The 22,219-nt window shown below is 44.8% G+C and overlaps 2 protein-coding genes across 17 annotated transcripts in view; one reads left to right on the top strand and one right to left on the bottom strand.

Moving 5' to 3' along the window:
• Positions 1-789: 789 nt before the first annotated feature.
• Positions 790-20,481, top strand: PPT1 (palmitoyl-protein thioesterase 1). Its single transcript, XM_003127823.5, has 9 exons — positions 790-932; positions 7,641-7,750; positions 7,931-8,058; positions 8,639-8,709; positions 12,148-12,250; positions 13,718-13,808; positions 15,322-15,420; positions 17,503-17,574; positions 19,091-20,481. The coding sequence occupies exons 1-9, from the start codon at positions 809-811 to the stop codon at positions 19,211-19,213; spliced, it is 921 nt and encodes a 306-aa protein (XP_003127871.2). The 5' UTR covers positions 790-808; the 3' UTR covers positions 19,214-20,481.
• A 330-nt stretch (positions 20,482-20,811) lies between these two features.
• CAP1 (cyclase associated actin cytoskeleton regulatory protein 1) overlaps positions 20,812-22,219 on the bottom strand; it is a 28,388-nt gene continuing 26,980 nt past the window's right edge. For 14 of the 16 annotated variants that reach the window (NM_001444747.1, NM_001444754.1, NM_001444750.1 and 11 more), the window contains 1 exon segment: positions 20,812-21,998. In NM_001444747.1, the coding sequence (NP_001431676.1) occupies positions 21,915-21,998 (84 nt within the window). In that variant the 3' untranslated portion in view covers positions 20,812-21,914. 16 annotated transcript variants of the gene reach the window in all.

Genomic DNA, 22,219 nt, shown 5'->3' with positions numbered 1-22,219 from the left:
CTGGATACCAGACCCACTGAGCGAGGCCCAGGATGGAATCTGAATCCTCATGGATACTAGTTGGATTCACTTCTGCTGCGCCACAACAGGCACTCCCTCCCCTTCCATATGTGATGAGCTGTCCTCCTTCCTTTCTCCTTCTTTCCCCAAAGTACCCTTTTTCTAAAGGCAGTACAAAGCAGAGGTTAGGAGCAAAGTCTTCGGTGGGGCTTTTTTTTTTTTTTTTTTTTTGCTTTGCTTTTTAGGGCCACACCTATGGCACATGTAAGTTCCGAGGCCAGGGGTGGAATTGGAGCTGCAGCTGTCTGGCCACAATCACACCAGATCCAAGCTGAATCTGAGACCTACACCACAGCTCATGGCTGTGCTGGATCCTTAATCCACTGAGCGAGGGCCAGGGATTCCACACAACTTCATAGATACTAGTTGGGTTCCTTTATGCTGAGCCACAACAGACACTCCCCAAGGAGCAACAGCTTTGGATCCAACAATTTCCTATCTCTGTGACCTTGATTTCTAACCCAAATCCTCAGTGCCTCAGTGTCCTAATCTGTAAAATGAGACGTGTATTCCGTCTTGTATGAGGATTAAATCAGTTAACAGCCTTACACCACTTAAAATAGTGTTTGATGCCTAGTAAGCGCGGAGTAAACAAATAAAACTAACTTGATTCCTGGTGATTGGCGGTCTACTGGGGTAAGAAGCCAGAGTTCACGCCTAGCTTCCCCCGAGGAGGTGTGGAGGGTGCGGGCCGGGCCGCCTACTCCAGATCCGGGCGAGGAGGGGGGCGATCATGTGATCGATCAAGATGGCGTCGGCCAGCTCCTTGTGGCTCTTGGCTCTTGCTTTCCTGCCGGGGTCCTGCTTAGCCTTGGCGTTGGGGCATGTCGACCCTCCAGCGCCGCTGCCGCTCGTGATCTGGCATGGGATGGGTGAGTGGGGGAGGGAGGGAGAAGAGGGCTAAATGGGTTTGGCGACTCTCTCTCCTAGCCTAGGTTCGCGTCTGCAAAGTGCGAGGGTGGAGGGCGAGGACTGTGGTCTCATAGCACCTGGCTGGTGCTACGTTTTAGGATTTGGGGGTTGCTCTGTATTGGAAAGGGAGATGGAGAAAGAGCTGTCTTTTGGTGAGCACTTACAGAGGGCTATGCACTGCGGCAGGGTTTTACGCGGTGGTGTGGTTTAATGCCCACGGTAGTGGCGTCAGGGTGCCGCATATGACGCTTGCTCAGGAGGGCTGGGCTGTGGCTTCATGACCGCGGCATCTATCCTTGCGTTCATCCACACATTGAACAAAGATTTGTTAGGCACTTACATTTAACACATCGTTATTGAGCACCTACTGGATACTGAGGATACAGCAGTAAAATAAACATACTAAATTCTTTGCTCTTTAAGAACTTACTTTCCTTTCCAAAGGAGAGAGGCGGGGGGTGGGGGGATGCGCTGGGGATGTGGGATGGAAATACTATAAAACTGGATTGTGATGATCATTGTCCAACTATAAATGCAATAAATTCATTGAGTAATGAAAAAAATAAAAAGAACTTTTCAGTGGGAGAAACAGACTATAAATACATAAGAAAAACATGTATGTCAAATGGTGATGAGTGCAATGGAGAAAAATAAAGCAGGGAGGTGGATAGGGACTGGAAATGGGGACTTGCAGTTTTATAGAGCAAAGTCAGGAAAGGATTCACTGAGAAAGTGATATCTGAACAAAGACCTGAAATCCATTAGGGAAGATGCCATGTGGATATCTGACCAAAGGAACAGAAAATGCAAAAGCTCTGAGGAAATATGTCTGGTATGCAGGTATGTTCAAGGAACAGCATTCCGATCATTGTAGCAGGAACTAAGTAAGCAAGGAGAAGAAAAAGAGAGGTTTAGTTCAGGGGTAGGAGGGGGTATGGGAGGTAGCCTGCTGATGTTGGGCCTGCTAAGGCAACTGTAGGAACTTTGGCTAGAATGAGATGGAAAGTTATTGCGGGGGTTTTGAGCAGATGAGTGACATGGTCTGATTTGCCTTTTATTATTTATTTATTTATTTATGTCTTCTGTCTTTTTTTTAGGGCCGCACCCACCGCACATGGAGGTTCCCAGGCTGGCAGTCTAATCGGAGCTACAGCTTCGGGCCTGTGCCACAGCCACAACAGATCCGAGGCATGTCTGTGACCTACACCACAGCTCACAGCAATGCCAGATCCTTAACCCACTGAGCAAGACCAGGGATTGAACCTGCATCCTCATGTGATTTGCCTTTTAAAAACACTCTATAATGGAAAAAATAAAAATCATTATGAAATAAAAATAAATAAAAATAAATAAAAGCACTCTAGTTGCGGGGCTTCCGTCATGGCTCAGTGGTTAATGATTCTGACCAGCATCTATGAGAACGCAGGTGTGATCCCTGGCCTTGCTCAGTGGGTTAAGGATCTGGTGTTGCCGTGAGTGGGTGTAGGTCACAGATGAGGCTTGGATCCTGTGTTGCAGTGGCTGTGGTGTAGGCTGGCAGCTACAGCTCCTATTTGACCCCTAGCCTGGGAACCTCCACATGCCACGGGTGCAGCCCTAAAAAGGAAAAAAAAAAAAAAAAAAGCACTCCAGTTGCTAGATTGTAGGGGTCATGGACCTCTACAGGGAAAAAGTGAGGAAGCTTTTGCAATAATTTTTTTTTTTTTACTTTTTAAGGCTGTGCCTGAGGCATATGGAAGTTCCCAGGCTAGGGGTTGAGTTAGAGCTACAGCTGCCAGCCTACACCAACAGCCACTACAACGCAGGATCCAAGCCAAGTCTTCGACCAACACCACAGCTCATGGCAACGCCAAATCCTTAACCCACTGAGCAAGGCCAGGAATCAAACCCACAAACTCATGGTTCCTAGTGGGATTTGTTTCTGCACCGCCACAATGGGAACTCCAAGGGTAGAATTTATTTTTATGACTTAAGTTTTGTCATTTGGGGAAGATGTAGTAAAACTCGAAAGTGAGGGAAGCAAACTCGCCTTTTGTTGTTCTTTCCTGCAGCAAACCTCCCTCTCCAAACTGGTTTCTCAAAATGTGAGACACTGTTTGAGGTTTTGCTTTTTTGGGAGAGTAGCCATTTGAGCCAAGGTTAGGTAGAGGGTTTTTTTTTGTTTTGTTTTTAGTATCAGTTTGGCTAGGTCATGATTAACCCCCTACCTTTGGGGAAACCGAAGGGTACTTCTTAACAAAGAAGAGATTAGTCTTAGGAAGAGTAGAAGGCTGATAATGGAATTAATAGTGATCTGGTGCTGGAGGCCTTGAGAGTTTCTGGTTGAATGTGGTATCAAAGCCTCAAATAGCAGGAGATTCTGTAGCCACTTGTCATCGAACTTTTTTGCCTTGTTTGGCTCAGAAGTCTGGCCATTTCTGCCTCGGTTGTTTCATTACTTTGGGTACTGGAAAGTTGAGAAATTTGTATCCAGTGGCCCTGAGAAATGCTGAGAAAACTGTGTTTCTGTTGGTCTACAGACCTTAAAAATGAGACTTCCAGTTTCCAAAGAAACTGAGGCACCGGTTAAATCACTGGTTTCTAAAAGTCTAACAGAGCAGACTGTTTTCCTTTATCTGCCTGCGATCTGAGGGAGCCCTTCACTGCCAGGGAGTTTGCCTTCCCCTGCTGCTGTGTAGCTGGGGTTCTTGGATTTAGCATTAGGAAGACCACTAATGACCTTGACAAAGCACTTTTAAGGGAGTGGTGAGAGTGAGAGTCTAATTGGAATGGGTTAGAGAAAAGGCCAGAGAGGAATTAGAGTCACTAAGTAAAGACAGCTCTTTGAAGTCTCTGTGCCAGGCCCTGGGACTACTGCAGTGGAGTTAAAAGAGAACAGGAGAGACCCAGGCCCTCCCAGGGCACAGTCAGTCCATAGGGGAGGCAGTTCTATAACCCACAGTTGTAGTTCAGTGTGAGAAATAGATGTTCAAGGCCTTTTCATTCTTTAAAAACAGATTCTTGGGGAGTTCCTGTTGTGGTGCAGTGGAAACGAATCCGACCAGGAACTATGAGGTTGGGGGTTCGATCCCTGGCCTTGCTCAGTGGGTTAAGGATCCGGCATTGCCATGAGCTGCGGCTCGGATCTGATGTTGCTCTGGCTGTGGTGTAGGCTGGCAGCTGTAGCTCTGATTAGACCCCTAGCCTGGGAACCTCCATGTGCTGAGGGTGTAGCCCTAAAAAGAAAAAAAAAAGCAAATAAATAAATAAAAGTAAAAACAGATTCTTGGAGTTCCCTTCGTGGCTCAGTGGTTAATGAACATGACTAGGATCTGTGAGGTTGCAGGTTCGATCCCTGGCCTCACTCAGTGGGTTAAGGACCCAGCATTTCCATGAGCTGTGGTGTAGGCGGCAGATGCAGTTCAGATCCCAAGTTGCTGTGGCTGTAGTGTAGGCCAGTAGGCCATGGCTCCGATTTGACCCCTGGCCTGGGAACTTCCATATGCCTTGGGTTCGGCCCTAAAAAGCAGCAAACAAACAGACAAGACCCAACAGATTCTTAAGCTTAGTGTCAGGTTGAAAATGGATGATTAAGTTCAAAGCGGAAAATGATTTAAGCCCACTTCTCCTACCCAGTGGCCAGTCACGTTTCTTCCTGTTCTTAGTTCTAGTTTCTTGAAACAGGGAAGGAAAAAAAAAAAAAAAAAAGGCAGAGCTGGGACTAGGATGACACAAGGAAGCTTTGAGTGTGCAGAATGTAAGCTCAAGGTCAGCACTTGCATGGACCTGAGCATGAGCACCTTCTCAAATTGTGTCCTGGGTGCTTTACTTGTCTTACCCTAGCCTGGGCCCTAAAGAGAAATCCGATTCCAAAGTGCTTTTGGGTCTGTTAATCCTGGGAACTGAAGTTTGGCACCTGCCATCAGCTTCTACATGGAGTAAAACATGAGCCACTGCAGCTGCCAACCCACAGCACCCCATGAGCAGAGCTCAGGCTGGAGACCAGCAGTGAGGCCCTCTGTGCTCTGGGAAAACTGGACGAACAGGTCTTCAGATAGGTAGGTATTTTTAGAAGATTTATGTGTGATAGCAATTCTGCATTTCCTCATATCTAGGAAAACACTAAAATCCATCAATGATGACTAATGTCTGTGACTAGTAGTCACCTTTGTGAGACCACAAAGCAGCAAACTTCTGCGAAATGTGTGCATTTTCCCCCTTCACCTTTGTGACTTACACCTTGGTATTTCCTCCTTTCTGCTTTGGGGCAGTATTTATTTCAGAGTTACCTGAAATATTGCCTCCTGGGCTGTAGTTAGTGGGCAAAACAAAAGATGTCATGGTCATCTGTGAGAACAGCCACTCCAAAGGGTGGGCCAGTGAGCCCTGAGGGAACTCGGGAAAACATCAAAGGAATGATTCCAGTAAGCCCACATCTCTAGGTCTTCCCATAGAAAGGAGTTTTCTGTAAGTCTGGTTATCTGTAAATCTTTTGTTCGTACTACCTCCCCTTTGTTGCAAAAACCAGTATTTCCTAGCTTCTCCCCTCCTTGGAGCTACCTGAGATGCCATCTCTGGGCTTAAGTCCTAATCTCACCCCCAATAAAACTTAACTCTCAAGTTTCAGATTGTATTTTTTTAGTCGACAACCCCAAATGTTCTAGGTGATAAGGAAGGGGTGAATACACCTCTGGTTATTTTTTATTTTATTTTTTTGCTTTTTAGGGCCGCATCCGCAGCATGTGGAGGTTCCCAGGTTAGGGGTCAAATCAGAGCTACAGCTGCTGGCCTACACCACAGCCACAGCCACAGCCACAGATCCTTAACTCACTAAGTGAGGCCAGGGATCAAACCCCTTGCAACCACATGGTTCGTAGTCAGATTCGTTTCCGCTGCACCACGATGGGAGCCCCTCACCTCTGGTTATTTTAAGTGGTGAATTTGGTGTCCCAATTTTGTTGTATGGGCTGTTGAAGTTTTTGTTATTTGATAAACCTGAGTTGAGCAAAAAAATGTTCTCTTTTTTTGAGGTGAAATTCATATATTAACCATATTAAAATATTTCAACTAATAGCATTTAGTATAGTCACATTGTGCAACTACCACTTCTCTCTAGTTTCAAAACATTTTCATCACTCCAGAAGACGCATGTCCCACTTAAGTAATCGCTCTTCATTCCCTGTTCCCATCACCCCCAGGAAGTGTTCCGTCTGCTTTCTGTCACTATGGATTTGCCTCTTCTGGGTATATCATATAAAAGGAATTATGCAATATGTGACCTATTGTTCCTGGCTTATTTCACTTATAGTAATGTTTTCAAGGTTCATCCACAATGCTGCATGTGTCAATGCTTTGTTCTTTTTTTGTTGTTGTTGTTTTGGTCTTTTTAGGGCTGCACCTATGGCACATGGAAATTTCCCAGGCTAGGGGTCGAATCAGAGCTGCACCTGCCAGCCTACAGCAAGGCCACATCAATGCAGGATCTGAGCTGCATCTGAGACCTACACCACAGCTCATAGCAACACCGGATCCTTAACCCACTGAGCAAGGCCAGGCGTCGAACCCATGTTTTCATGGATATTAGTCAGGTTCGTTACTGCTGTGCCACCATAGGAACTCCTGCTTTGTTCTTTTTATGGCGGAATAATACTCCATTGTATGTATGTACAACAATTTGTTTGTCCATTCAACCACTGATGGACCTTTGGGTATTTTCTACCTTTTGTCAATTATAAATAATACTTCTTTAAACATTCATATATGTGGAATTTTGGTGGCTTATTGGGTTAAGGGTTTGGCATTGTCACTGCTGTGGCATGGGATTTGATTTCATATGCTGTGGGTGCAGCAAAAAATAAATAAATAAATTCATGTATGAGTTTTTGTGGGGGAATGTTTTCATTTCTCTTGCATGTATATCTAGATGTGAAATCACAAGGTCTTATGGTCATTATATGTTTAACTTTTTGAGGAACCATCAAACTGTTTTCACAGTGATTGCATCATGTTACATTTCCACCAGCACTATAAAGCGTTCCTATTTCTCAACATTCGTGCCAATACTTCTTATTTTCCATTTTTTAAATTAAAAAAATAAACCCATCCTAGTCAGTGTGCAGTGGTATCTCATGATTTTGATGTTCATTTCCTTAGTAGCCACTGATGTTGATCAACTTTTCATGTCCTTGTTGGCAATTTGTATATCTTCTTTGGAGAGATGTCTGTCCAGTTTCTTTCCCCATTTTAGTTAGATTATCATCTTGTTGAGTTGTTAGAGTTCTTTGAATATTCCAGATATTAAACCTTTATCAGGTATATGGGTTTTGCAAATGTATTCTCCCATTCTGTATGTTTTCTTTTTTTTTTTTTTTCCAAGGAAGTTCCCGGGCTAGGGGTTGAATCAGAGCTGCAGCTGCTGGCCTACACCACAGCCACAGCAAAGCCAGATCCAAGCTGTCTGCGACCTACACCACAGCTCATGGCAACGCTGGATTCTTAACCCACTGATCGAGGCCAGGGATTGAACCCTCATCCTCATGGATCCTAGTTGAGTTTGTAATCCACTGAGCCTCAGTGGGAACTCCCTGTATGTTTTCACATTTTCAGTAATGCCCTTTGCAGCACAAAAGTTTTTTAAAAAATAATGTTGTTTTTGCTCATGAGTTTCCATGCTTGTCTTTGTTGTCTAGGAGACAGCTGTTGTAATCCCTTAAGCATGGGTGCTATTAAGAAAATGGTCGAGAAGAAAATACCTGGAATTTACGTCTTATCTTTAGAGATTGGGAAGACCCTGGTAGAGGTGAGGTCCTTCATAGCTCTCTTCCTTTGAAGGTTTGCTAACTGATTTCATGGGATATACTATTAAAACGCTTAACCTTGTGTTTTTAGCAGCAAATCATACAGTGATACTTTAATTCTTGAGTGGCTTTTACCACTCTGTGGCTAAAATCCTTTTACCCCTCTGTGGCTCCTTTTTCAGGATGTGGAGAACAGCTTCTTTTTGAATGTCAACTCCCAAGTAACAACAGTGTGTCAGATTCTTGCTAAGGATCCTAAGTTACAGCAAGGCTACAATGCTATGGGATTCTCCCAGGGCGGCCAATTTCTGTAAGTCCCTTTCTGTTATGTCATACCCCTTACATGGAATTGATATTTTGTTCCTTTGACTCAGAGAGATCCACTCTTCCAGTTTTTTTGGAATCTATCTTGGACAGGAAACTATTCTAAAATGTCCCCACGTCGGGAGTTCCCATTGTGACTTAGTGGCAACAAACCCAACTAGTATCGATGAGGATGTGGGTTTGATCCCTGGCCTCGCTTAGTGGATTAAGGACCTGGCGTTGCCAGGAGCTGTGGTGTAGATCAAAGACACGGCTAGGATCTTGCATTGCTGTGGCTGTGGCGGGCAGCTGTAACTCTGATTCGATCCCTAGCCTGGGAACCTCCATATGCTGCACCTGTAGCCCCAAAAAGCAAAAAAAAAAAGTCCCCATGTCAGAAGCTCTATGGAGCTTAATTTATTTTCTGTGAAAGAATAAAGTTTTGAGTTTTGCCGTATCAGAGGAAAATCCTGAAACTGTGGCTTTGGGAAACCACAAAGGATTAAGTACTTTAATCTGGGAAGTTGATTCTTGATGATGCATTTCCTCTGACAGCTGGAACTGATAATCCTTTTTTTTCCTCCCAGGAGGGCAGTGGCTCAGAGATGCCCCATACCTCCCATGATCAATCTCATCTCAATTGGGGGACAACATCAAGGTAACTCGGTCCTCTTTACCTAAAAAAATTCTGTCAGCTCTATTTGTACAAGAAGTCAGCCATCCTTGCAAAAATCCTGTTTTTCTAGTTTATAACAAACTAGCCAGCAATGATGAAGAAATAGGATTCCAGAGGCCTGCAACACAGGTGAATCATTAGATGACCATTTATAAATTTCTTTCCAATTTAATTGACATGATTTCCTGGAGGTGAGATGGGTTGCAGCAGATGGTGGTTCAGGAGTTAGGAAAGTCCAGCAACCTTTCCTGTTTTCTGATACGGAAAATAGGGTGATGTCCTATTGAATTTAGACTGAGGCAGAGAATAGTGTCTAGCCTTTTTTTGGTCTATAAAATTAACAGGAAAGATTAAATCCTTCAAAAAAAAAAAAACCACAAAAGGTTTGCTATTTAAACAGAATGATGTTCTTTGGGGGAAGATGTGTCTTTGGGATAGAACTTTATCTGTGTTATGGGAGTTCCTGTCGTGGCTCAGTGGTTCACAAATCCGACTAGGAACCATGAGGTTGCCGGTTCGATCCCTGGCCTCGATCAGTGGGTTAAGGATCTGGCGTTGCTGTGAGCTGTGGTGTAGGTGGCAGACGTGGCTTGGATCCAGTGTTGCTTTGGCTCTGGCATAGGCCGGCGGCTACAGCTCCGATTGGACCCCCAGCCTGGGAACCTCCATGTGCCGTGGGTTCGGCCCTAGAAAAAGACAAAAAAAAAGAGAACTTTATTTGTGTTCTGATGGATGCAGCTATTGGTTGGTATAGTGTAGGGGATGCTCCTTATAATCAGGAAGCTGGATCTACCCAGTTAACTGTTACTGAAGGGCAGGTAGTTTGGTATCTTAGGTGCCCTTCGTGGATGAGGGAAACTAAAATAAGACCCCCCCAGAGTTCTCATCTTGGCTCAGTGGTAACAAACCCGACTAGTGTCCCTGAGGACTTGGGTTTGATCCCTGGCTTCGCTCGGTGGGCTAAGGATCCCCTGTTGTCATGAGCTGTGTGTAGGTCGAAGATGTGGCTCGGATCCCGAGTTGCTGTGGCTGTGGTGTAGGCTAGCAGCTGCAGCTCTGATTTGACCCCTAGCCTGGGAACTTCCATATGCTTTGGGTGTGGCACTAAAAGGACAAAAATAAATAAAATAAGACCCTGCTGATCTTACAGGACTTTTTCAGAGGATGGAATGAAATACTAGGTAGGAAAATGCTTTTTAAAAGTACACAATTTCAAACAATTTCAAATGCAAGTTGATAAAAACAGCTTTATCATTCATTCATTGATTCTATAAAAAATTTTTTTTTCAATCTTTTGCTTTTTAGGACTGTACCTGCGGCATGTGGAGGTTCCCAGGCTGGGGGTTGAATTGGAGCTGTAGCTGCCAGCCTACACCACAGCCACAGCAACTCGGGATCTGAGTTGTGTCTTCAACCTATACCACAGTTCACGGCAATGCCAGATTCTTAACCCACTGATTGAGGCCAGGGGTCAAACCTGCAACCTCATGGTTCCTAGTCAGATTCATTTCCAATGAGCCAAGATGGGAACTCCTGATTCTACAAATATTTATTGAAAACCTCGAAACAAGACAGACAAGGTTTCTGCCTTCATGAAATTTCCATTCTAGCAGAGGGAGAATAGACATGAAACAGTAAACAAAGAAAATAAATTCAGATAGTGGTAACTATGATAAAGAAAAATGAGTTCCCGTCATGGCTCAGTGGGTTACCAACCTGATATAGTGTGCATGAATGAGGCCAGGGATGGAACCTGCAACCTCAGTGGGTTAAGGATCCAGTGTTGCCGTAAGCTGTGGCGTAGGTCCCAGATGTGGCTCAGATCCTGTGTTGCTGTGGCTGTGCTGTAGGCCAGCAGCCACAGCTCCGATTCAACCCCTAGCCTGGGAACTTCTATATGCTATAGGTATAGCCATAAAAAGAAAAGAAGAAAAAAAAAAAAAAAAGAATTGTGGTAGTATTGGTGAAAGGTGTGGGCTTTGGAGCTCAACTGTCCAGGTTATATCCTGGCTTGGTGACTTACTGTCTAACCATAGACAAGGTGTCTAAACTCTCTGTTTGAAAGTTCCCCATCTGTAATATGGTGCAAATAATGATTTCTACTCCACAGGGTGGTTGTTAGGATTAAATGATTTATTGACAATATATGCTTAGAACTGGTATGTCGGGTATGCCCCTCCCCCGCATTATTATTGATGAGGATGATGAGGATGCAAGTCTAACTAGGGGCAAGGAAGGAAATGGGATTGGGCATTGCTTGAGTTAGGGTACTCAGATGTGACTTCTCTAAGCTAAGACTCAAGAGATGAGAAGGAGGCCAGCCATTGAAGCAGTAAGAAAAGAAGTACATTCTCCAGAAGTTCCCATCGTGGCGAAGTGGTTAATGAATCTGACTAGGAACCATGAGGTTTCGGGTTCGATCCCTGACCTTGCTCAGTGGGTTAAGGATTCGGCATTGCCGTGAGCTGTGGTGTAGGTCGCAGACATAGCTCAGATCCCATGTTGCTGTGGCTCTGGTGTAGTCCGGCGGCTACAGCTCCAATTCGACCACTAGCCTGGGAACCTCAATATGCTGCAGGAGTGGCCCAAGAAATGGCAAAAAAAAAAAAAAAAAAAAAAAAAAAGTACATTCTCCAGAGACCAGCAGGTTCAAAGGTCCTGAGGCAGAAGAGTGTGGGAGTACCAGGTGGAAGCTGGTTATAGTTTTTTTTTTTTTTTTTTTTTTTTTTTTGTCTTTTTGCTATTTCTTGGGCTGCTCCCGCGGCATATGGAGGTTCCCAGGCTAGGGGTCCAATGGGAGCTGTAGCCACCAGCCTATGCCAGAGCTACAGCAACGCGGGATCCGAGCCGCGTCTGCAACCTACACCACAGCTCACAGCAACGCTGGATCGTCAACCCACTGAGCAAGGGCAGGGACCGAACCCACAACCTCATGGTTCCTAGTCGGATTCGTTAACCACTGCGCCATGACGGGAACTCCTGGTTATAGTATTCTTAATACATTTTTCAAAATTCTTTTTTTATGGTCTTTTGTCCTTTTAGGGCCGTACCCTTGGCATATGGAGGTTCCCAGGCTAGGGGTCTAATCGGAGCTGTTGCTACTGGCCTACGCCAGAGCCATAGCAACTCCAGATCCAAGCCCTGTCTGCAACCTACACCATAGCTCATGGCAACGTCGGATCCTTAACCCACTGAGCAAGGCCAGGTATTAAACCCGCAACCTCATGGTTCCTAGTTGGATTCGTTTCTGCTTCGCCACAACGGGAACTCCTCAAAATTCTGAATACATTATGTTCTTGAGGAATAAGTGAATGAGATCGGGGTCTAGCTCTGGTTTTTGTTTCTCACAATGCCCTGCACATAGTAGATATTCAGTACATGATTATCTAAGGCAGGGATATTTGTCTTCTACTACTCTAGGTGTTTTTGGATTCCCTCGGTGCCCAGGAGAGAGCTCTCACATCTGTGACTTTATCAGAAAAACTCTGAATGCTGGGGCTTACAACAAAGCTATACAAGAACGGTATGTATGGTTAACTGAGAAGGATACAGAACTGTCACTGCGTGAAAACATGCTGACTTTCATGCTAACCATGATTCTAGAGGTAGTTGCTATTGATACTCAAATCAAAATTTTTTTTTTTTTTTTTGTCTTCTTAGGGCCACACCTGCAACACATGGAGGTTCCCAGGCTGGGGGTCAAATACAGCTGCCGGCCTACACCACAGCCACAGCAATGCGGGATCCAAGCCACGTCTGCTACCCACACCACAGCTCATGGCAACACCAGATCCTTAACCCACTGAACGAGCCAGGGATCGAACCTGTGTCCTTATGGATACTAGTCAGATTCATTTCTTCTGAGCCATGACAGGAACTCCTGAAATATTTTTATAAAATAGTTTTACAGATATTTGTAAAAATATACTCTATATCATCTGCTTCATTTTATTGTAAACATAAAACTAATATTAATTTAAGGAAAAGGACATTTTTCTATATAAGAAGAAAGTAAGTACAACAATAAATCTCATCTTTAAAAAACAACAAAAAATCCTTTAGCGAGTACTAAGTCCAAGGAATTACTATTAATATTTGGCAGACAGACTTTTTTTATGTCGCCAGCAGGACAACAGGAAGGCTTAGCATCCCACATGCATGTCCTCAGCTACTCAAATGTGTTTGGGTTTTTAAAAATATTTGGAATTACTTTGCAGAATATGTTTTCCTTCAGTTGTTTCTAAACTAAAATTATACATCAACCCCCTGGGAAATTCATTAAAAATGAATTCCAGGGCTCCATCCTTAGAAATTTGGATTCAGTAGTTCTGGAGCATTCTGAATGATAACGAGATTTGGGATCATCTAATATCATAATATCTATCCTTTGGGTCTTCCAGGTGCATAATTCTTGTCTTTCGTTTTTTTTTTTTTGGCCATGCCTGTGGCATTTGGAAGTTCTTGGGCCAGGGATCTAACCCGCACTACAGCAGTGACAAGGCCAGATCCTCAATCACTAGAAGTGTCTACTTTGGATAGAGTGGCCTTTGAAGAATTTTTTTTTTCTTTTTCTTTTTAGGGCTGCACTCGCAGCATATGGAAGTTCCAAGGCTGGGGTCGAATCAAAGCTGTAGCTTCTGGTCAACATTTCGGCCACAGCAACAGGATCCGATCTGGGTCTGCAATCTAACCACAGCTCATGGCAACACCGGATCCTTAACCCATGGAGCAAAGCCAGGGATCAAACCCGCATCCTCACAGATACTAGTCGGGTTCATGACTGCTGAGCCACAACGGGAACTCCCGAAGAAAAGATATTTATTTAAATTGGGTTCTCAAGGATGAGAAGGAGGAGCACAGGACGTATTAAGAAAAAAGGGATCAGGCAGAGGGAACAGAAGGCTCTGTTGAGTCCCTATGGCCTGTGCACAGGAGCCTTCCCTGGGCATGCTGACTGACCCAGTCACCTGTCTTTCTTTTTCTCCTGCAGCCTGGTGCAAGCGGAATACTGGCATGACCCCATAAAGGAGGATGTTTACCGCAACCACAGCATTTTCCTGGCAGATATTAATCAGGAGAGAGTAAGCACCCAACCTGGGCTACCATAGTCGTGCATTCATTTTTCTGTTTGGGGCATTATAAACAGATTAGCAATAACTGCTAATCCCAGATACCCCAGGCAGACTCCAAGAAACCAGAAGTTTTGTTTCTTGGGAGGTGGTTCATGAGATTTAGTTCTTTTCGGGAAGGCTGGATTCCTTCGGCTTTCTTCCCTTAGTTTCTTACCCTTTGCTGGGGTTAAAGCAGCGGGGTGAGCTCAGTAAGTTGCTCGCTGGCTTACCTGGAACTTGCCCTGCTGCCTTCCCGGTGGATCCCTTTGGGGTCATATTTTCTCAGAAGAGCCATTTATTTACTTAGAAGAGAGACTGTAGAAGGGACAGAGTGTGTCCTAAAGATGAGCACAGTTTGGAGAGATTCTGGTAGACTAGATGGCTCAATATATATGGGCTTATCTGGAGGTTTTATAAAATCAAAAACAAAATTTGAAGGAGTATGGAGTAGGAACAAAATAGTATAGCAGAACCACTCAGAATTCAAAGTTTCCTTTCTTTTTTTCCTTTTTCGCCACACCCGTGCATAAGGAAGTTCCTAGGCCAGGGAACAAACCTTCGTCTCCACAGTGACTTGAGCAGCTGCAGTCGGATTTTTATTTTTATTTATTTTTTCCTTTTTAGGGCTGAACCCGCAGCATATGGAAGTTCCCAGGCTAGGGGTCTAATTGGAACTACAGCTGCTGCCTGCGCCATAGTCACAGTAACACCAGATCTGAGCTGCGTCTTTGACCTGCACCACAGCTCATGGCAACGTTGGATCCTTAACCCGCTGATTGAGGCCAGGGATTGAACCCGCATCCTTATGGATACTGATTGGATTCATTACCGCTAAGCAACAGTGGGAACTTTTGCAGTCAGATTCTTAACCCACTGTGGCACATTGGGAGCTCCAGAATTTGCAGTTTCTTTTCTTTCTTTTCTTTTTTTTTTTGTCTTTTTAGGGCCATACCTGCAGCACCTGGAGGTTCCCAGGCTAGGGGTCAAATCGGAGCTACAGCTGCTGGCCTATGCCACAGCCACAGCAGCACCAGATCCCAACCACACCTGCGACCTATACCACAGCTCACGGCAACTCCAGATCCTTAACCCACTGAATGAGACCAAGGATCTAATCCGCATCCTCATGGATCCCAGTCAGATTCTTTTCCACTGAGCCACAACGGGAACTCCCAGAATTTGCAGTTTCTTATTTTGCCATGGCTTTTCTCTGGCTAGAAACTTTTAACCTTTGCAATGGAGGCCTGTGGAATGCAGTGACAGATTCAAGGTGGCATCTGTATGCCATGGTTGGTGGGGGCTTTGTCAGTCAGATGGGATGGTAAGAAAAGGCTGGACCAGGCATATTCTGGGCAGGAAGCTAGAAAAGCAGCCCATTACCATGGAGAAGGGCCAGGGAGACGAGAGCACTGAAAGACTTTAATTCCCCTGCTGGAACCTAATGCAATGTCTCCGAGGTACTGACTGCTGGCCTGTCCTCCAGAGTATCAACGAGTCCTACAAGAAGAACCTGATGGCCCTGAAGAAGTTTGTGATGGTGAAATTTCTCAATGATTCCATTGTGGACCCCGTAGATTCTGAGGTGAGACACAGTTCAGGCCACATGATTCAAGGAGAGGGGAGGAATCAGTAGCATTAAAACACAGCTGCCTGCGCTGACCTGTTTGTAGAGCAGGGGCTCTTTGCTTGAGGTTTGTCAGTAGGACACTGAGGGTTGTAACCTCCACTGCCCAGAATTGTATGCAAACTTGTGTACGATTAACTCTTGAACTACACAGGGGTTAGGGATGCCGACCCTCTGCACAGAAAAAATTTTTATGTAACTTAGATTTGGCTCCTCAGCATCCACACTATTGAAAAAAATGTGAGTATAAGTGGACCTGAGCAGTTCAAATCTGTGTTATTCAACGGTCAACTATAGTTGCATTCTCTGAGGGAGGGTCTATAATTTTTTATCAGATTTTCAGAAATCTGATCCAAAAAAGGTTCACAACCACCAGTCCAGTCTGTATAAATCCTTGAGGTTCATATTCAAGGCCTGCCATGACCTGGCTTCTTTCCAACCTAATCTCATTTCAGGACCTCTTCATACCCTCTGATCAAATCACATTGTACTACTCGAAGTGCCCTGAGCCTGGCATGTGCTTTTTCTTTTGTGTGTCTTTTTTTTTTTTTTCCATTTCTAGGGCTGCTCCTGTGGCATATGGAAGTTCCCAGGCTAGGGGTCGAATTGGAGCTGTAGCCCCCGGCCTTCACCACAGCCACAGCAACGTGGGATCCGAGCCTCGTCTGCGACCTATACCATAGCTCACGGCAACATCGGATTGTTAACCCACTGAGCAAGGCCAGGGATCGAACCGGCAGCCTAATGGTTCCTAGTGGGATTCATTAACCACTGAGCCACGACGGGAACTCCTTTTGTGCATCTTTGTTCATGCTTTTCAGTCTCTAAAATCCCTTCCCTGGGCTTTTTCAGCTGACAAGCTCCTATTCAGCTGTCAAGGCCAATCTCAAATGTCTCTTCCTCCATCCAGGGTGCTACACCTACTCCAAGCAGAATTTGCTCCCTCTTTTTTTTTCTTTCCTTCCTTCCTTCCTTCCTTCCTTCCTTCCTTCCTTCCTCCCTCCCTCCCTCCCTCCTTTTCCCGCTTCCCTCCCCTCCTCCCTTCCTCCCTTCTTTTCTTTTTCCCCTCTTTCCCTTTCCTCCCCTGCTTCCTTCCTTCCTTTATTTAATTATTTATTTTTACTGCCCCTTGGCATATGGAGTTCCCTGGCCAGGGATCATATCTGAACTGCAGTGGGGACCAGCCCCACAGCTGTGGCAATGCCATATCCTTAACCCACTATGCCAGGCTGGGAATCGAACCTGCATCCCAGTGCTCCCAAGAGACTGCCAATCCTATTGCATCACAGTGGGAAATCCTGCTCCCTCTTTTAAAGAATAATCGTCCTTTGTTTTTTCAGCATTCATCACATTGTGTCAGAGCCCCAGAAACTAGCAAACTACAGCCTGTGGGCCAGATCCAGCCTGCCACCTGCTTTTGTATGGCCCACGAACTAAAAATGGTTTTTACATTTTTAAATGGTAGAAGAAAGTCAAAAGAATACTTGGTGATGTCTGAGTTAACATGAAATTCAAATTTCAATGTCTGTAAATAAAGTTTTGTTAGAATGCAGACATATTCATTTAAAAAATATTGTGTGTGTCTGCTTTTGCGTTACAGGGCAGCATTTAGTAATTGCAACCATGTGTTTAAGCCTAAAATATTTTGTGCCTGGTCTTTACAGAAGAGTTAGCTGACCCCCATGCCAAGCAATGAGTTATTTCTGTGCATTAGACTAGAGCTTCTTGAAAACAGGGACTGTATACATTTTCATCTTTGAATGTCTAGAATTCAGCACAAGGATTTGTCAGAGTAGGTGCCAAATAATTGTAGGAAGCAGCAATTCTGGGGAGTTGGAGAGCTCTTCGGAATGATGAACTCATTCCTCGGGGTCCCTCCTTAAAAAGAGGTGACTCAAGACATGCTCCATTTTCCCTCCTTTGCTGCAGCATCAGGGTGTTTAGTTTGTTGACAGTCTTAGCTACTAGCCAGCCTTGAATCAGTTTGGCAGTGTGTGCCATGTGTCTGATCTGACCTCATTTCTTCCTCCTCTCCTGCAGTGGTTTGGATTTTACAGAAGTGGCCAAGCCAAGGAAACCATTCCCTTACAGGAGAGTACCCTGTACACACAGGTAACCGGGGAGAAAGGTGCCATCCTTTGGGGCTCCTGGTTGCAGAAGCTGCTAGTGCTTTGGTGATAAACCTGGTCCTGTGCACCCCAGCACAGCAGGTGCTCAGGAGGCGTCTGACTTGGGTCTGATCTGGGAGAGGCTTGTTAGGCTGCTGATTGTGGCATTAGCGTATCAAGCCCTAGTTTACCAAAGTCTCTGTCCTGAAGGTTGAAGGACTTGAACCTCGTGGTTTTCTGGCATGTACAAGGCACATATCTAACTCCTTCCTTCTGATAACAAGGTTTAGAACTGGCTTTCTCTGCTGAGGGACAGTCCACTACAAATCCAAGAAGCCCTCGACACATGGGAAAAACAGAGAGGGCTATTACTTTTTTTTTTTTTTTTTTTTTTTTTAGGGCTGTTACTTTAAAACAATAAATGCGGAAGTCCTATTTTTAAACCAGGCACTGACAAGGGAGCTCCTCCTGCAGGAGACTAGGAGGAACAGGGCTGTGACTTTTTTGCTCAGCAGTAGGTCCTGTTTCTCAAGTAGAAGTGGCAGCGTTTCACCACCTGCAGTTCCAGGGCCCTCCACACTCTTAAGCAGTGTATATGGGAGATGCTCTCCCCCATGCACAAGTGCTACATCTGAACCACTCACCTACTGGAATTCCTCCAAGTAATTTCAGAAGCCAGTTGTCACCTCTTGACTTTTCTCCTGCATCTGGCACCCCATCTTTGGTGAGGTAAAGGGAAAGGGAAGCTAGAGTTTGCAAATTACAACTAAGAACATCTCATAAAACTCAAACCTAAGGCAGCTACAGCAGAAGCAACATTCTGGCACCATTGCACCTTCTCTTCTCAACTGTATTTGTTCTACAGCACCCTGGCTGTGCGTAATGTCTTTTTCAACTGCAGGCTATGAAAGTGGCTGAGTTTTGTTATCTGAAGGTTGGATATATTTTAAGTTATCTAACTAATGTTCTCCCGTTTTTGGTTCAGTCCTACATAACCTGACATTCCAGGGCAGTTTTTGTCTGTGGCTTGCCCAGGTCTACCCCTACGTGGTCCTCCAGAAGCTTTGGGAAACTTTTCAGAAAGCAGAATATAACTTTGTACAGAACACTTCAATTACAAATACATTTTTAATGTTTGGAGGGAAGTATCCTTTTTTAGCATTTTCAACAATACACCTGAATTTTATTTTTTTAATTTTTTTTTTTCTTTTTTAGGGCTGCACCCTCAGCATATGGAGGTTCCCAGACTAGGGGTCAAATCAGAGCTGTAGCCACCGGCCAACAGCATAGCCATTGCAAAGCTGGATCTTTAACTCACTGGGCAAGGCCAGGTACCAAACCTGCGTCCTTATGGATGCTAGTCAGATTTATTTCCGCTGAGCCACGAGGGGAATTCCTACATCTGAATTTTAATACTCAGAGAAAAGATTGCATTTTGAGAATATATCAAAATGATTGATTTATGATTTTACTGTGAAACTTTTCATTAAGCCTCCTGATTACGGCCTTTCTCTCTGCAGGACCGTCTTGGGCTAAGGGAAATGGACAAGGCAGGACGGCTGGTGTTCCTTGGTCTAGAAGGGGACCATCTTCAACTGCCTGAAGAATGGTTTTATGCCCACATCATACCCTTCCTTGAGTGAAGCCCTTGTAATTGGCACTAGAGCTCAGGAAACCCCTCCTCACACTTCCAAGCCAGTTTCCTACGTGCCCAAACCCGAGCTCAGATCCAGCCAGCAACTAATCCTTCTCCCTTGTCTTCATCTAACATGCCCTGCTCGGAAAGAACTAAGATACGAATCTTATCCTTTGTCTCATCCTATCTGCATACGGTGTTGAATGCAAGTTTAATTAGCTAATAACCACAGAGATTGTTTTACAACCCTTTGATGTGGTCAAACTTGGGGCTCAGGAGTTTACTGCAGATCGGTGGCAGAACTGCATCCAGCCCTGGAAGAGACTGAACAAAGGAAACCAGTGGGATAGATTGTAAGTCAGATGCCTTTCTCAGGAAAATTTAGCCACATCTCAAGCCAGGAGGCCAATACCCAGGCCTGAGGTATTCTCAGTTGTGCTGGTGATTTGACTAGGGCTTGGGAAAGTATTGCTTGGAGAATGTGTCCACCTGATTCCTTGAGGCTGCCCGTCCCATTGAGTATGTTGCCTTCTGTGGCATCTTAGCTATTATTAGACCAGCCCACCGTCTTGCCTCGGTAGCAGTCTCCTCAGGTGATGAATTAGTTGCTCTGTCGCAAAAGAAGGCAGGAGGGAAGTAGCACCCAAATGGTATTGCTGAATTCAGATGGGGGAAGGAGGGTTAAAGAAAAATGTAGTGGATTCTTTCCATTCCATCCTTGATGACCTGTCCTTTCTTAATGGGATGAGTGGTCTGGATCCTAGCTATTGCTGGCATTAGAAAGAATGGGAGGAAAAATACTGTATCAGGCTTTCTAACTTTTGTCTCAAAAATTCTTACCAGCACATTCCAAACTACGTCTGATGTATTCTGTGAAAAAGACTGGTTGCTCAAAAAGCTTAGGAGATCCCTTTTCTCCTCTTGGAGATAAACCCACATTAGAATATTAAGGTCTCTGAGAATTCCTGTTACACTGAGAAAACTATCCTTAAGCTACTGTTTCCCACACTATTTGAGCATGGATGTCTTAGCCCGCACTCCCTCACCTTGTGAGAACCTAGCAACACTTTGCATGACTGTTCTGCAGGATGCCAGTTTGAGGAAATGATTAGCTGTGTTTGAGGGAAGCACCTTATTAGTGATGCTAAGTTTATCCTGTTTTTTCCTTCATCTTTCTCAAAACCTATTTTTCAAATAAAAGAGGATGAAAGGCAAGAAGTAGGGGTGTGTGAAAATAATTTTATGAAGTTGTTTAAAATAAAAAGTAGTTTCTTACCCTTGGTGTCATTTTTCTCTGCTTTTTTGCTTTTTAGGGCTGCACCTGTGGCATATGGAGGTTCCCAGGCAAGGGATCGAATTGGAGCTGCAGCTGCCAACCTACACCACAGCCACAGCAACATGGGATCTGAGCCAGATCTGTGACCTACACCACAGCTCATGGCAATGCAGGATCCTTAACTCACTGAGCGAGGCCAGGGATGGACCCTTCACCCTCATTAATACTAGTCAGATGTGTTTCTGCTGTGCCTCAAGGGGAACTCCAGAACTCCCATTTTTCTTTTCAATATTTTTACATCACTGTACAGCAAATATCATAGGCAAATATGAAGTGAGTTTGGTATTAATTTTATTCTATTTTCTGTATAACTTTAAGTACATAAAGGTTTATTTCCACAGGCCTCAGGAAATGGGTAGAAGTCACAGGACAGTCTCTCTTCCCATCAAAAAAAGTTGCATATTTTGGTAAAGTGTCCTAGAGGAAAAGCTGAAATTTACATTAGCAGTGCTGTGCAAGATTCTTACATAAGACCTAAAACCAGCCTGCAATGGAGATTTTAGTCCTCTGTTGAGGTGCCCAGACAGAAGCCAAAAGCTGTTGAGCATGACGGGGCAAAGGAGGCAGCGAAGATGGAGGAAGGGCACCTAGCATGAAGGAAAGGGAAGCCAGATTCCTGGGAATGGTGTGGTTTTCTTTTCTCTCTCTCTCTCCTTTAAAATCATCTCTGTAGGAAGGTGCTAGGCAGGGGCCCCAGAGAGAGAAAGGGTCCAAGACTCCTTCAGCTGGCCTGTGTACAGGGCACCGCCACAGCAGCTAACACAGGAGAACCTATGATCTGGGCTTCGGGCAGACGCAGGATGGAATGCAGAAGGAAAGGAATGCTTGTAGGAAATCATTTTGCTTGGAATGCTAGATGGCCAAGCTTCAGCCTTTGGTCCTGTGCAACCCTCGCCTTAACTTGTCAACAGTGAAAATTAGTTTAAGTAAAAAGAACCAGCTAGAATCACACCAGCTTCTGCTACCTTCATGCTCACTGTTAGAGAAAGATTAACTTGGTGTGAATGTTCTGATCTGTTAATTCCTGGGGACTGTTTCTTTTTTCTTCCCAAAAGACTTTGTTGGTCAAATAACCCCAAAGGCCGAAAGCTAAAACATACCCGGTCCTGGTCTATGGTTCCTTAAGAATGGACGGGCGGTGTGGTTGAGCTGACAAGGAAAAGCTGCCCCTTCCTGCTGAAGATCAAGTGACCTGCTATCCCACCCCAAATCTCAGCCTGAGGTATATTTCAGTGAAGGCAGGTAGCTGTGCTTCTCAAAGCAGAGAAGCATTTAAGAGCAGAAAGGTAGAGGAAATCTAGAAAAGAACCATCTTGATACAGATTTATCCCACGGTGTGAGGGAGAGGGCAAAGAACCCAGTGGCACTTCGCTTATCCAGCAATTTCTGTCACTGTGGTGACCAACTTCTGCCCATTCCATATGGTCTTGAACTGCTCAGGGACTGGGAACTCATTCTGCAAATAAAGAAAGAACAGGTTTAAATCAGAGCTAAACAATATGTTGGGGTTAATTAAATCTTATGCTTTTCTCCCAACACTTGCTCATACCGCACTCTGAGAACAAGCAGGACGTAACAAGAGAGAAACTGGAACCCAGCTGTGAAAGCACGGCTACGGAACTGGCAGCCACCTCCGCCACCATGGATACAGGAATGAGAACCGAGGCTCCAAAGCTG

The sequence above is a fragment of the Sus scrofa genome, chromosome 6, assembly GCF_054392235.1.
Source record: "Sus scrofa isolate SSC_HxYL_T2T_F1_AM1 chromosome 6, Sscrofa_HxYL_maternal_Yorkshire_Landrace_v2.0, whole genome shotgun sequence".
Lineage (NCBI taxonomy): Eukaryota > Metazoa > Chordata > Mammalia > Artiodactyla > Suidae > Sus > Sus scrofa.
Note: the sequence above shows the minus strand (reverse complement) of the source record. Positions and strands in the feature narration are given on the sequence as shown.